The 15,633-nt window shown below is 61.5% G+C and overlaps 1 protein-coding gene across 1 annotated transcript in view; it reads left to right on the top strand.

Annotated features, from left to right (window-relative positions):
* The window catches only part of LOC137319217 (apoptotic chromatin condensation inducer in the nucleus-like), a 31,638-nt gene that overhangs the window by 14,397 nt on the left and 1,608 nt on the right, over positions 1 to 15,633 (top strand). Inside the window, exons 3-4 of the mRNA XM_067981522.1 lie at positions 10,880 to 10,922; positions 15,343 to 15,476. Of these exons, the coding sequence (XP_067837623.1) occupies positions 10,880 to 10,922; positions 15,343 to 15,476 (177 nt within the window). The remainder of the gene's footprint in view (positions 1 to 10,879; positions 10,923 to 15,342; positions 15,477 to 15,633) is intronic.

The following is a 15,633-nucleotide window of genomic DNA, read 5'->3' as shown; positions in this document are numbered from 1 at the left end:
CGCCCCGACCCGGAACCCCCCGGCCCGCCCCGACCCGGAACCCCCCGGCCCGCCCCGACCCGGAACCCCCCGGCCCGCCCCGACCCGGAACCCCCCGGCCCGCCCCGACCCGGAACCCCCCGGCCCGCCCCGACCCGGAACCCCCCGGCCCGCCCCGACCCGGAACCCCCCGGCCCGCCCCGACCCGGAACCCCCCGGCCCGCCCCGACCCGGAACCCCCCGGCCCGCCCCGACCCGGAACCCCCCGGCCCGCCCCGACCCGGAACCCCCCGGCCCGCCCCGACCCGGAACCCCCCGGCCCGCCCCGACCCGGAACCCCCCGGCCCGCCCCGACCCGGAACCCCCCGGCCCGCCCCGACCCGGAACCCCCCGGCCCGCCCCGACCCGGAACCCCCCGGCCCGCCCCGACCCGGAACCCCCCGGCCCGCCCCGACCCGGAACCCCCCGGCCCGCCCCGACCCGGAACCCCCCGGCCCGCCCCGACCCGGAACCCCCCGGCCCGCCCCGACCCGGAACCCCCCGGCCCGCCCCGACCCGGAACCCCCCGGCCCGCCCCGACCCGGAACCCCCCGGCCCGCCCCGACCCGGAACCCCCCGGCCCGCCCCGACCCGGAACCCCCCGGCCCGCCCCGACCCGGAACCCCCCGGCCCGCCCCGACCCGGAACCCCCCGGCCCGCCCCGACCCGGAACCCCCCGGCCCGCCCCGACCCGGAACCCCCCGGCCCGCCCCGACCCGGAACCCCCCGGCCCGCCCCGACCCGGAACCCCCCGGCCCGCCCCGACCCGGAACCCCCCGGCCCGCCCCGACCCGGAACCCCCCGGCCCGCCCCGACCCGGAACCCCCCGGCCCGCCCCGACCCGGAACCCCCCGGCCCGCCCCGACCCGGAACCCCCGGCCCGCCCCGACCCGGAACCCCCCGGCCCGCCCCGACCCGGAACCCCCCGGCCCGCCCCGACCCGGAACCCCCCGGCCCGCCCCGACCCGGAACCCCCCGGCCCGCCCCGACCCGGAACCCCCCGGCCCGCCCCGACCCGGAACCCCCCGGCCCGCCCCGACCCGGAACCCCCCGGCCCGCCCCGACCCGGAACCCCCCGGCCCGCCCCGACCCGGAACCCCCCGGCCCGCCCCGACCCGGAACCCCCCGGCCCGCCCCGACCCGGAACCCCCCGGCCCGCCCCGACCCGGAACCCCCCGGCCCGCCCCGACCCTCGGCTGCACAGTCTCCCTGTAACATTCAACTCAGGCCCTGAGCGATGACAGTCCCAGGACCCCCGGCCCCCCTCCCTCCGCCCCGCTCTCCGGGTGCCCCCCCGCCCCGCTCTCCGGGTGCCCCCCCGCCCCGCTCTCCGGGTGCCCCCCCGCCCCGCTCTCCGGGTGCCCCCCCGCCCCGCTCTCCGGGTGCCCCCCCGCCCCGCTCTCCGGGTGCCCCCCCGCCCCGCTCTCCGGGTGCCCCCGGGTAACAGGAGGGACACTCCAAGTGCTTTCTGGTCCCATTTTCCCTATTGGACAGGGCGGCCCCGTTTACTGTCGAACGCTGAGCTGTAAGGTGTGGGCGAGTGCTGGTGCTTTGTTGAATGGAACTCCTTCCCTTACTGACCTAGCCTGTCAACAATCCTGTGTGTGCTGTTACCACATCAGCCCCAGATAAGCCCCATCACTCCTCCTATGACCATCCCGCTGGACTTACGCCAGGCGAGCACGCTGCCCAATCAGAGCCGAGCTCACTCCACGTTCAGAGAGAGAGAGAGAGGTGTGTGCGCGACCCCCACATTATCGCCCCCCCTCCCAGCCCAACACCACAGCCTCCTCCTTGCTCCAAGGGCAGAGAGGAGGAGGAGGAGGAGGAGGAGGGGTGGGGGTGCGGCGGAGGAGAAGGACTCCGTTAACATCTGCCCGAGATCGCAGGCGGAGGATCCAGCGAATCGCAGCCGGCGCGGAAGGGACTGTCGTTTGGGTGTCGTCGAAACCGCGCCGGGCGATCTGAGAGAGAGGTAAAAGCCGGAGACTCTTCACACCTCAAATCCACCAGCCACCACCGCCCCCCCCCCGCAACACCGCAACCACCTCGCCGTCAAATGGGGGAGGGAAGATCAGCTCTGGAACTTTGGCCCGCCGTTGAGCAGGCTGACTGCCGCCCCGCCCGGGCGTCTCGAAGAAACTGTAACCGCCTTTCGAAGGACTCTGCCTTTCCTGCACACACCCGAGAGAGAGAGAGAGGGTGGGTCTCCGCGGGCGGGGGAAACGCCTCTTCCCTCGTCGCACACTTCCAAGCTGCGGATTAGCTGCACGCACGCACGCCCAGAGAGAGAGAGAGAGAGAGAGAGAGAGAGACCGAAACAAGGACCACGTATGAACCTTTTCAACTGGTGGGAAGTCTCGCACCAGCCTCGCAGACTGTCGGACTGATTCCTCCAGCCATCTTTGTGTGTGTGTCTGCGATTACAGGCTGAAGGATCAATCGAAGGGGCAATGAGAGACGGAAAGGAATCTATCGGTACGTGCTGGAAACGCACGGGGGGGTTCGGTCACGCACAGAGAGACGGACAGAGAGAGAGAGGGGCTGCTGACCCTGTCTTGGGAGAGCGGAGAGAGCTGCCCTCTCCGGAGGATTGCTGCTTTGGACAGTCACAGACAAAGACTCGAGACCCGAGCACGTGTAGGAGGACGCTCGCGGCGGGACGTTAAACGTGCGAGGTTCTGCCGACCCCGTTTTTTTGCGGACCTGAACTTTTCCAGAAGCGGTTGCCCCCCACTGGTGTCCGGACCGCACTGAGCCGAGCTGCAAGAGCAGAGTGCGGAGGACGGGGCGGGGAAGAACTCGAAAAAAAAAAAAACCCATCGCACGCCTCATCGAACCGACACGCACCCCTCCCGAAAACGACAAGGACCTGGGCCGTCCCATCGCTGTTATCGAACTGCCTCGGGGACTCGCTGGTTCCCCCCCACCCCACCCACAGACAGGTCTACATGGGGATCGAATTCTGGCCTCGTCCAGCGTCCAGCCCCCCCACCCCGCCGACAGAAGCCCACCCAGACCCTGAAGATTAGTCCGCTGCCCGGCGTCATTGGGCAGGTGAATCAAAGAGGAGGGTGCGGAGCGGGTGGGGGCTGTTGTTTTGGTGCACGCTCTGGAACATTCTGTGCCCGAGAGCGTCTGCTCTGACACGTGGAACTGTTTTCTTTCTGCGCGCCTCGCCTCGCCTCGCCTCCCTCATCAACCGTTAAAACTCACATCTCACTACACCACCTAACAGTGAGGGCCCACTCTGATTGGACTGTTGCCTAGATACAGTACACAGGAGTGCGACTGAGGTGCTAAGCCAGCGGGTTGCACTGAAGACCAGGTGTGAAAGGGTACCAGGACCATTTGTCATTTCATAACTTCTTTTTGTTTTAAAACTATTTCGTGTCTAAATTTATTTTTTTAAAAAAAAAACACGGCACAGCTTTAAGAGTTAACTTTTTAACGGCCGGGGTTAATATCTTGAGTTCCGGGTTTGGGGGGGGCGGTGGGTTGTAAACTGATTGGATACTCGGTGCTAACAAGGGGACGTAGAAAGCCGGCCTGACTAACTGGGGCGTACACGACCCATCGCAGAGGAGAACAGCACCGGCCTCGGAGTGAGGGGGGCCTGGGGTCAGATCAAGCCCCCAGAGAGAGGGGACGAGGGGCTCCTCTCTCTCTCTCTCTCTCCGAGGGGGCAGAGACTGACCATTCACCCACGGGGGGCCTGTGGTCAGATCGAGCCCCCAGAGAGAGGGGACGAGGGGCTCCCCTCTCTCTCTCTCTCTCTCTCTCCGAGTGGGCAGAGACTGACCATTCACCCACTGGGGATCTGGGGTCAGATCCAGGGGGGTCTCCGAGCTGCATTGGCTATTACGTGGATCAGTAGCAGGAACGTGTCCCAGACTGGGCGGCAGTCTGCGGGACAAATGGGGCCCTTGCTTTTATTTTCCCAGAGTCACTTGGCCCAATCTTGCCCCCGGCGAAGCCCCTACTCTGGTTTAGGGAGTGTTGGCAGGAGGGGACTGCCACTCCCTTCCCCCATTCCCCTTCTTTCACGCGAGTGGGTTCCAGGGGCGGGCTGTCCATTGGAGGGGGGTTGTAGGTCGAGGGATTGAGCCCAGTGCCATGTACCGAACTTCGAGCAGGGGGCCTATGGGGAGGGGCGGTGGTGAGGGATCCCCTGCTCCCCCATTTCCCTGTAGTCACCGGGTGAGGGGTTAGGGCCGACAGTGTTAAACGGTGGGGGAAGGGGGGGGGTCCTGAGTCCTTTTTGTAAGGAGAGTGGGAGGGGTGGGAGAATTGGAGCTGGCTACCCGTCACGTGGATAGGAGGGGGCGGTGTCAGGGGGCAGTGGGAGGGGGCAGTGTCCTTTGCTACTCGTAGTTGGCCAATCTTGAGGAGGGAGGGGGTGGAGACATCACCTGTAATGGGTGAGAGCCAGATCACAAATAGTGAGCGTTGCTTTGTGGGGAGGGAGGGGAGAGAGTCTGTACTCTCCCCGAGGCGTGTCTGATTGAGGGGGTGGGGGAGAGAGAGTCTGTACTCCCCCCGAGGCGTGTCTGATTGAGGGGAGGGGAGAGTCTGTACTCCCCCCGAGGCGTGTCTGATTGAGGGGAGGGAGAGAGTCTGTACTCCCCCCGAGGCGTGTCTGATTGAGGGGGGGGAGGGGGAGAGAGTCTGTACTCCCCCCGAGGCGTGTCTGATTGAGGGGAGGGGAGAGTCTGTACTCCCCCCGAGGCGTGTCTGATTGAGGGGAGGGAGAGAGTCTGTACTCCCCCCGAGACGTGTCTGATTGAGGGGGGGGTGGGGGAGAGAGTCTGTACTCCCCCCGAGGCGTGTCTGATTGAGGGGGGGGTGGGGGAGAGAGTCTGTACTCCCCCCGAGGCGTGTCTGATTGAGGGGGGGGAGGGGGAGAGAGTCTGTACTCCCCCCGAGGCGTGTCTGATTGAGGGGGGGGTGGGGGAGAGAGTCTGTACTCCCCCCGAGGCGTGTCTGATTGAGGGGGGGGTGGGGGAGAGAGTCTGTACTCCCCCGAGGCGTGTCTGATTGAGGGGGGGGAGGGGGAGAGAGTCTGTACTACCCCCGAGGCGTGTCTGATTGAGGGGAGGGGAGGGGGAGAGAGTCTGTACTCCCCCCGAGGCGTGTCTGATTGAGGGGGGGGGGAGAGAGTCTGTACTCCCCCCGAGGCGTGTCTGATTGAGGGGAGGGGAGAGTCTGTACTCCCCCCGAGGCGTGTCTGATTGAGGGGGGGGGGAGAGAGTCTGTACTCCCCCCGAGGCGTGTCTGATTGAGGGGGTGGGGGAGAGAGTCTGTACTCCCCCCGAGGCGTGTCTGATTGAGGGGAGGGGAGAGTCTGTACTCCCCCCGAGGCGTGTCTGATTGAGGGGGGGGGGGGAGAGAGTCTGTACTCCCCCCGAGGCGTGTCTGATTGAGGGGGTGGGGAGAGTCTGTACTCCCCCCGAGGCGTGTCTGATTGAGGGGGTGGGTGGGGAGAGAGTCTGTACTCCCCCCGAGACGTGTCTGATTGAGGGGGTGGGGAGAGTCTGTACTCCCCCCGAGACGTGTCTGATTGAGGGGGGGGGTGGGGAGAGAGTCTGTACTCCCCCCGAGACGTGTCTGATTGAGGGGGTGGGGAGAGAGTCTGTACTCCCCCCGAGGCGTGTCTGATTGAGGGGGGGGGGAGAGAGTCTGTACTCCCCCCGAGGCGTGTCTGATTGAGGGGGGGGGGGGAGAGTCTGTACTCCCCCCGAGACGTGTCTGATTGAGGGGGTGGGAGAGAGTCTGTACTCCCCCCGAGGCGTGTCTGATTGAGGGGGGGGGGTGGGGAGAGAGTCTGTACCCCCCCCGAGGTGTGTCTGATTGAGGGGGTTGGGGAGAGAGTCTGTACTCCCCCCGAGGCGTGTCTGATTGAGGGGAGGGGAGAGAGTCTGTACTCCCCCCGAGGCGTGTCTGATTGAGGGGGTGGGGAGAGAGTCTGTACCCCCCCCGAGGTGTGTCTGATTGAGGGGGGGGGTGGGGAGAGAGTCTGTACTCCCCCCGAGACGTGTCTGATTGAGGGGGTGGGGAGAGAGTCTGTACTCCCCCCGAGACGTGTCTGATTGAGGGGAGGGGGGAGAGTCTGTACTCCCCCCGAGGCGTGTCTGATTGAGGGGAGGGGGGAGAGTCTGTACTCCCCCCGAGGCGTGTCTGATTGAGGGGGGGGGTGAGGAGAGTCTGTACTCCCCCCGAGGCGTGTCTGATTGAGGGGGAGGGGAGAGAGTCTGTACTCCCCCCGAGACGTGTCTGATTGAGGGGAGGGGGGAGAGTCTGTACTCCCCCCGAGGCGTGTCTGATTGAGGGGGGGGGTGTGAGGAGAGTCTGTACTCCCCCCGAGGCGTGTCTGATTGAGGGGGAGGGGAGAGAGTCTGTACTCCCCCCGAGACGTGTCTGATTGAGGGGAGGGGGGAGAGTCTGTACTCCCCCCGAGGCGTGTCTGATTGAGGGGGGGAGGGGGAGAGAGTCTGTACTCCCCCCGAGGCGTGTCTGATTGAGGGGAGGGGGGAGAGTCTGTACTCCCCCCGAGGCGTGTCTGATTGAGGGGAGGGGGGAGAGTCTGTACTCCCCCCGAGGCGTGTCTGATTGAGGGGAGGGGGGAGAGAGTCTGTACTCCCCCCGAGGCGTGTCTGATTGAGGGGGTGGGGAGAGAGTCTGTACTCCCCCCGAGGCGTGTCTGATTGAGGGGGGGGGGGGGGGGGGGGGAGAGTCTGTACTCCCCCCGAGACGTGTCTGATTGAGGGGAGGGGGGAGAGTCTGTACTCCCCCCGAGACGTGTCTGATTGAGGGGAGGGGGGAGAGTCTGTACTCCCCCCGAGGCGTGTCTGATTGAGGGGGGGGGGGAGAGAGTCTGTACTCCCCCCGAGACGTGTCTGATTGAGGGGGTGGGGGAGAGAGAGTCTGTACTCCCCCCGAGGTGTGTCTGATTGAGGGGAGGGGGGAGAGTCTGTACTCCCCCCGAGGCGTGTCTGATTGAGGGGAGGGGGGAGAGTCTGTACTCCCCCCGAGGCGTGTCTGATTGAGGGGAGGGGGGAGAGTCTGTACTCCCCCCGAGGTGTGTCTGATTGAGGGGAGGGGGGAGAGTCTGTACTCCCCCCGAGGCGTGTCTGATTGAGGGGGTCGGGGAGGGGGGAGAGTCTGTACTCCCCCCGAGGCGTGTCTGATTGAGGGGGGTGGTGGAGAGAGTCTGTACTCCCCCCGAGGCGTGTCTGATTGAGGGGTGGGAGAGAGAGTCTGTACTCCCCCCGAGGCGTGTCTGATTGAGGGGGTGGGGGAGAGAGAGTCTGTACTCCCCCCGAGGCGTGTCTGATTGAGGAGAGGGGAGAGAGTCTGTACTCCCCCCGAGGCGTGTCTGATTGAGGGGGGGGGGAGGGGGGAGAGTCTGTACTCCCCCCGAGGCGTGTCTGATTGAGGAGAGGGGAGAGAGTCTGTACTCCCCCCGAGGCGTGTCTGATTGAGGGGGTGGGGAGAGAGTCTGTACTCCCCCCGAGGCGTGTCTGATTGAGGGGGGGGGTGGGGAGAGAGTCTGTACTCCCCCCGAGGCGTGTCTGATTGAGGGGGTTGGGGAGAGAGTCTGTACTCCCCCCGAGGCGTGTCTGATTGAGGGGGGAGAGTCTGTACTCCCCCCGAGGCGTGTCTGATTGAGGGGAGGGGAGAGTCTGTACTCCCCCCGAGGCGTGTCTGATTGAGGGGAGGGGAGAGTCTGTACCCCCCCCGAGGCGTGTCTGATTGAGGGGGGGGGGTGAGGAGAGTCTGTACTCCCCCCGAGGCGTGTCTGATTGAGGGGGAGGGGAGAGAGTCTGTACTCCCCCCGAGACGTGTCTGATTGAGGTGAGGGGGGAGAGTCTGTACTCCCCCCGAGGCGTGTCTGATTGAGGGGGTGGAGAGAGTCTGTACTCCCCCCGAGGCGTGTCTGATTGAGGGGGGGGGGGGGGGGAGAGAGTCTGTACTCCCCCCGAGACGTGTCTGATTGAGGGGGGGGGGGGGGGGGGGAGAGTCCGTACTCCCCCCGAGACGTGTCTGATTGAGGGGAGGGGGGAGAGAGAGTCTGTACTCCCCCCGAGACGTGTCTGATTGAGGGGGTGGGGGAGAGAGAGTCTGTACTCCCCCCGAGGCGTGTCTGATTGAGGGGAGGGGGGAGAGTCTGTACTCCCCCCGAGGCGTGTCTGATTGAGGGGAGGGGGGAGAGTCTGTACTCCCCCCGAGGCGTGTCTGATTGAGGGGAGGGGGAGAGTCTGTACTCCCCCCGAGGTGTGTCTGATTGAGGGGATGGGGGGAGAGTCTGTACTCCCCCCCCCGAGACGTGTCTGATTGAGGGGGGGGGGAGAGAGTCTGTACTCCCCCCGAGGCGTGTCTGATTGAGGAGAGGGGGGAGAGTCTGTACTCCCCCCGAGACGTGTCTGATTGAGGGGGGGGGGAGGGGGGAGAGTCTGTACTCCCCCCGAGGCGTGTCTGATTGAGGAGAGGGGAGAGAGTCTGTACTCCCCCCGAGGCGTGTCTGATTGAGGGGGGGGGAGGGGGGAGAGTCTGTACTCCCCCCGAGGCGTGTCTGATTGAGGAGAGGGGAGAGAGTCTGTACTCCCCCCGAGGCGTGTCTGATTGAGGGGGTTGGGGAGAGAGTCTGTACTCCCCCCGAGGCGTGTCTGATTGAGGGGGTGGGGGAGAGAGTCTGTACTCCCCCCGAGGCGTGTCTGATTGAGGGGGGGGGGAGGGGGGAGAGTCTGTACTCCCCCCGAGGCGTGTCTGATTGAGGGGGGGGGGAGGGGGGAGAGTCTGTACTCCCCCCCGAGGCGTGTCTGATTGAGGGGAGGGGAGAGTCTGTACCCCCCCCGAGGCGTGTCTGATTGAGGGGGGGGGTGTGAGGAGAGTCTGTACTCCCCCCGAGGCGTGTCTGATTGAGGGGGGGGGGGAGAGAGTCTGTACTCCCCCCGAGGCGTGTCTGATTGAGGGGGTGGGTGGGGAGAGAGTCTGTACTCCCCCCGAGGCGTGTCTGATTGAGGGGGTGGGGAGAGAGTCTGTACTCCCCCCGAGGCGTGTCTGATTGAGGGGGAGGGGAGAGAGTCTGTACTCCCCCCGAGGCGTGTCTGATTGAGGGGGTGGGGAGAGAGTCTGTACTCCCCCCGAGGTGTGTCTGATTGAGGGGGGGGGGGGGAGAGTCTGTACTCCCCCCGAGGCGTGTCTGATTGAGGGGAGGGGAGAGAGTCTGTACTCCCCCCGAGGCGTGTCTGATTGAGGGGAGGGGGGAGAGTCTGTACTCCCCCCGAGGCGTGTCTGATTGAGGGGGTGGGGGAGAGAGTCTGTACTCCCCCCGAGGCGTGTCTGATTGAGGGGGGGGGGGAGAGAGTCTGTACTCCCCCCGAGGCGTGTCTGATTGAGGGGGTGGGTGGGGAGAGAGTCTGTACTCCCCCCGAGGCGTGTCTGATTGAGGGGGTGGAGAGAGTCTGTACTCCCCCCGAGGCGTGTCTGATTGAGGGGGGGGAGGAGAGTCTGTACTCCCCCCGAGGCGTGTCTGATTGAGGGGAGGGGGGAGAGTCTGTACTCCCCCCGAGGCGTGTCTGATTGAGGGGGTGGGGGAGAGAGTCTGTACTCCCCCCGAGGCGTGTCTGATTGAGGGGAGGGGGGAGAGTCTGTACTCCCCCCGAGGCGTGTCTGATTGAGGGGAGGGGGGAGAGTCTGTACTCCCCCCGAGGCGTGTCTGATTGAGGGGAGGGGGGGGAGAGAGTCTGTACTCCCCCCGAGGCGTGTCTGATTGAGGGGAGGGGAGAGAGTCTGTACTCCCCCCGAGGCGTGTCTGATTGAGGGGAGGGGGAGAGTCTGTACTCCCCCCGAGGCGTGTCTGATTGAGGGGGTGGGGGAGAGAGTCTGTACTCCCCCCGAGGCGTGTCTGATTGAGGGGGGGGGGGGGAGAGAGTCTGTACTCCCCCCGAGGCGTGTCTGATTGAGGGGGTGGGTGGGGAGAGAGTCTGTACTCCCCCCGAGGCGTGTCTGATTGAGGGGAGGGGGGAGAGTCTGTACTCCCCCCGAGGCGTGTCTGATTGAGGGGAGGGGGGAGAGTCTGTACTCCCCCCGAGACGTGTCTGATTGAGGGGGTGGGTGGGGAGAGAGTCTGTACTCCCCCCGAGGCGTGTCTGATTGAGGGGGGTGGTGGGGAGAGAGTCTGTACTCCCCCCGAGGCGTGTCTGATTGAGGGGGTGGGGGAGAGCGTCTGTACTCCCCCCGAGGCGTGTCTGATTGAGGGGAGGGGGGAGAGTCTGTACTCCCCCCGAGGCGTGTCTGATTGAGGGGAGGGGAGAGAGTCTGTACTCCCCCCGAGGCGTGTCTGATTGAGGGGAGGGGGGAGAGTCTGTACTCCCCCCGAGACGTGTCTGATTGAGGGGGTGGAGAGAGTCTGTACTCCCCCCGAGGCGTGTCTGATTGAGGGGAGGGGGGGAGAGTCTGTTCTCCCCCCGAGACGTGTCTGATTGAGGGGGTGGGAGAGAGTCTGTACTCCCCCCGAGACGTGTCTGATTGAGGGGAGGGGGGGAGAGTCGGTTCTCCCCCCGAGACGTGTCTGATTGAGGGGGTGGGAGAGAGTCTGTTCTCCCCCCGAGACTTGTCTGATTGAGGTGGGGAGTTGGGAGAGAGTCTGTACTCCCCCCGAGGCGTGTCTGATTGAGGGGGTAAGGGGTGAGGGCCGGAGGTCGGTGCTGTTGTCCCTCGCTGTCAGTCGCCACGTGAGTTGGAGCAGTGTTGTCGGCACGGGCTAGCTACGAGGTGGGGGCTGGTGCGTTCTCCCCCTTGCCCCCCTGCGAGCGCTCACGCTCCCCTTTCCTTCGGGGGTCTTTTTCTTCTTTTCCAGAACGCTGTTCCGAAAGCTTTCAAGAGGAAGATCTCGGTGGTTTGTGAGTACTCGAGTTTACCTTCTGTTTCCGTTGTGCCCTCCCTCGAGGCCCGAACGTGGACCTGAGTTGCCCCGGGGTTTGGTACAGGGCTCCCTCCGAGTAAAACACGCGCACGGCGTCGTCCAGCACCCTCCTGATTGGCAGCAAGGTGCCCACTGTACCAGGGTGGGAGGGAGTTGGGGGGATGGTTTCAAATCAGCCGCGGTGCCCACCTGGGCGAGGGATGCAGAAAATAAGCCCGGGTTCAGAGACCGCCAGGGAAATTGCGGGCAAGGCAGGGAAGCCCTCGGATATCCTGCCGCTACTCACCGGGCGATACTGTTCACAGCTAACAAACCATTCAGGGATGGTAGGGCAGGGCGTCAAAACCTGGCCTTTCACCCTGCAGGACAGTGAACATGAGCAATGGGAGCAGGAGTGGGCCATTCGGCCCCTCGAGTCTGCTCCGCCATTCAATCGGATCATGGCTGATCTTCGACCTCAACTCCACTTTCCCCGCCCGATCCCCGTATCCCTCGATTCCCTGAGAGTCCAAAAATCTATTGATCTCAGTCTTGAATATACTCAATGACTGAGCATCCACAGCCCTCTGGGGTAGAAAATTCCAGAGATTCACAACCCTCTGAGTGAAGAAATTCCTCCTCATCTCAGTCTTAAATGGCCGACCCCTTATCCTGAGACTATGTCCCCTCGTTCTAGACTCTCCAGCCAGGGGAAACAGCCTCTCAGCATCTACCCTGTCAAACCCCCTCAGAATCTTACATGTTACAATGAGATCACCTCTCATTCTTCTAAACTCCAGAGAGTATCGGCCCATTCTACTCAATCTCTCCTCATAGGACAACCCTCTCATCCCAGGAATCAATCCAGTGAACCTTCGTTGCACCGCCTCGAAGGCAAGTCTATCCTTCCTTAGATAAGGAGACCAAAACTGTACACAGTGCTCCAGGTGAGGGTCTCACCAAAGCCCTGTACAATTGTAGTAAGACTTCCTCACTCTTGTACTCCAATCCCCCTTGCAATAAAGGCCAACATACCATTTGCCTTTCTAATTACTTGCTGTACCTCCATGTTAACTTTCTGTGTTTCTTGTACGAGGACACCCAAATCCCTCTGAACACCAACATTTAATAGTTTCTCACCATTTAAAAAATATTCTGTTTTTCTATTCTTCCCACCAAGGTGAATAACCTCACATTTCCCCACATTATACTCCATCTCCCACCTTCTCTCCCACTCACTTAACCTGTCTATATCCCTTTGCAGACTCTCTGTGTCCTCCTCACAGTTTACTCTCCCACCGAGCTTTGTATCGTCAGCAAACTTGGAAACACACACTACACTCGGTCCCTTCATCTAAGTCATTAATATAGATTGTAAATAGCTGAGGCCCAAGCACTGATCCCTGCGGCACCCCACTAGTTACAGCCTGTCAACCTGAGAATGACCCGTTTATCCCTACTCTCTGTTTTCTGTCCGTTAACCAATCCTCTATCCATGGTTACAGCACGGAAGGAGGCCATTCGGCCCATCGAGTCCCGTGCTGGCTCTCTGCAAGAGCAATCCAGTCCAGTCCACTCCCCCGCCCTATCCCCGTAGCCCTGCAAATTTTTTCCTTTCAAGTATTTATCCAGTTCCCTTTTGAAGGCCATGATTGAATCTGCCTCCACCACCCCCTCGGGCAGTGCATTCCAGATCCTAACCACTCGCTGGGTAAAAGTTTTTATATTACACCCAACCCCATGAGCCCTTATCATAGAAAGTAACGGCACAGAAGGAGGCCATTCGGCCCATCGTGTCTGTGCCAGTCGATAAAGAGCCCCCCCCCCAGCCTAATCCCACTCTCCAGCACTTGGTCTGTAGCCCTGTACGTCTCGGCTCTCAGGTGCACATCCAGGTAATATTTAAATGAGTTGAGGGTTTCTGCCTCTCCCACCCTCTCAGCAGTGAGTTCCAGACTCCCACCACCCTCTGGGGGAAAAAAAAACTTTCCTCAGCTCTAATCCTTCTACCAATTACTCGTAAACCTCCTCTGCACCCTCTCAAGTGCAATCACATCCTTCCTGTAATGTGGTGACCTGAACTGTACACAGTACTCAAGCTGTGGCCTAACCAGTGTTTTATACAGTTCCAGCATAACCTCCCTGGGCAAGGGAGGAAATAGCGGAGGCTCTGACCATCATTTTCCAATCCTCCCTGGATACAGGTGTGGTGCAGGAGGATTGGAGGACTGCTAACGATGTACCGGTGTTTAAAAAGGGAGCGAGGGATGGACCGAGTAATTACAGGCCAGTCAGTCTAACCTCGGGGGTGGGCAAATTATTGGAATCAATTCTGAGGGACAGGATAAACCGTCACTTAGAAAGGCACGGAGTAATCAAGGACAGTCAGCACGGATTTGTTAAGGGAAGGTCGTGTCTGACATTAATGATTTGGACTCAAATGTAGGGGGCACGATTAAAAAGTTTGCAGATGATACAAAAATTGTCCGTGTGGTTGATAGTGAGGAGGAAAGCTGTGGACTGCAGGAAGATATCAATGGACTGGTCAGGTGGGCAGAAAAGTGGCAAATGGAATTCAATCCGGAGAAGTGTGAGGTAATGCATTTGGGGAGGGCAAACAAGGCAAGGGAATACACAATAAATGGGAGGATACTGAGAGGTGGAGAGGAAGTGAGGGACCTTGGAGAGCATGTCCACAGATCCCTGAAGGTAGCAGGACAGGTAGATAAGGTGGTTAAGAAGGCATACGGGATACTTTCCTTTATTAGCCGAGGCATAGAATATAAGAGCAGGGAGGTTATGCTGGAACTGTATAAAACACTAGTTAGGCCACAGCTTGAGTACTGCGTACAGTTCTGGTCACCACATTACAGGAAGGATGTGATTGCACTCGAGAGGGTGCAGAGGAGATTTTATTTTTAATTGTTCATGGGATGTGGGCGTCGCTGGCGAGGCCGGCATTTATTGCCCATCCCTAATTGCCCTTGAGAAGGTGGTGGTGAGCCGCCTTCTTGAACCGCTGCAGTCCGTGTGGTGATGTTCTCCCACAGTGCTGTTAGGAAGGGAGTTCCAGGATTTTGACCCAGCGACAATGAAGGAACGGCGATATATTTCCAAGTCGGGATGGTGTGTGACTTGGAGGGGAACGTGCAGGTGGTGTTGTTCCCATGTACCTGCTGCTCTTGTCCTTCTAGGTGGTAGAGGTCGCGGGTTTGGGAGGTGCTGTCGAAGAAGCCTTGGCGAGTTGCTGCAGTGCATCCTGTGGATGGTACACACTGCAGCCACAGGGAGTGTTTGACGGGACGGTGTAGAGGGAGCTTTACTCTGTATCTAACCCTGTACCTGCCCTGGGAGTGTTTGATGGGACAGTGTAGAGGGAGCTTTACTCTGTATCTAACCCTGTACCTGACCCTGGGAGTGTTTGATGGGACAGTGTAGAGGGAGCTTTACTCTGTATCTAACCCTGTACCTGACCCTGGGAGTGTTTGATGGGACAGTGTAGAGGGAGCTTTACTCTGTATCTCACCCTGTACCTGCCCTGGGAGTGTTTGATGGGACAGTGTAGAGGGAGCTTTACTCTGTATCATAACCCTGTACCTGACCCTGGGAGTGTTTGATGGGACAGTGTAGAGGGAGCTTTACTCTGTATCTAACCCTGTACCTGCCCTGGGAGTGTTTGATGGGACAGTGTAGAGGGAGCTTTACTCTGTATCTAACCCTGTACCTGACCCTGGAGTGTTTGATGGGACAGTGTAGAGGGAGTTTTACTCTGTATCTAACCTGTACCTGACCCTGGGAGTGTTTGATGGGACAGTGTAGAGGGAGCTTTACTCTGTATCTCACCCTGTACCTGCCCTGGGAGTGTTTGATGGGACAATGTAGAGGGAGCTTTACTCTGTATCTAACCCTGTACCTGACCCTGGGAGTGTTTGATGCGACAGTGTAGAGGGAGCTTTACTCTGTATCTAACCCTGTCCCTGACCCTGGGAGTGTTTGATGGGACAGTGTAGAGGGAGCTTTACTCTGTATCTAACCCTGTACCTGCCCCTGGGAGTGTTTGATGGGACAGTGTAGAGGGAGCTTTACTCTGTATCTAACCCTGTACCTGCCCTGGGAGTGTTTGATGGGACAGTGTAGAGGGAGCTTTACCTCTGTATCTAACCCTGTACCTGACCCTGGGAGTGTTTGATGGGACAGTGTAGAGGGAGCTTTACTCTGTATCTAACCCTGTACCTGCCCTGGGAGTGTTTGATGGGACAGTTGTAGAGGGAGCTTTACTACCCTGTCTCCGTTTTGGGGTAGTGCCTGGGCTGATGGAGATGACTCTCCGAGTATGGAAAATAGCCCGTGTTCAGAAATGCAGAGATCCCTGTGACCTTCCCGTGCTGATTATAAAGTGACCCTTGGTTTTCTGTTAGCTGCCAATAAAGCCAACCCTCCAGGGAGTGGGGAGAACGATGGCAGCCAACCAGCTCGCAAACGGAGATGGGGTTCCAGCACGGTGGCAACTCAGAAAAAACCCTCCATCAGCATCACCACAGAGTCACTAAAGGTAAGGAGGGTCCACTCAGTCCCCTCCCTCCCCCTCGCTCCTCCCCCTCGCTCCTCCCCGCTCCCTCCCTCCTCCCCGCTCCCTCCCTCCTCCCGCTCCTCCCTCTCCCCGCTCCCTCCCTCCTCCCCGCTCCCTCCCTCTCCCCGCTCCCTCCCTA

The sequence above is a fragment of the Heptranchias perlo genome, unplaced genomic scaffold (assembly GCF_035084215.1).
Source record: "Heptranchias perlo isolate sHepPer1 unplaced genomic scaffold, sHepPer1.hap1 HAP1_SCAFFOLD_763, whole genome shotgun sequence".
NCBI classification, from domain to species: domain Eukaryota; kingdom Metazoa; phylum Chordata; class Chondrichthyes; order Hexanchiformes; family Hexanchidae; genus Heptranchias; species Heptranchias perlo.
The sequence above is the reverse complement of the archived record's forward strand: the minus strand, read 5'-3'. Positions and strand labels throughout refer to the sequence as shown.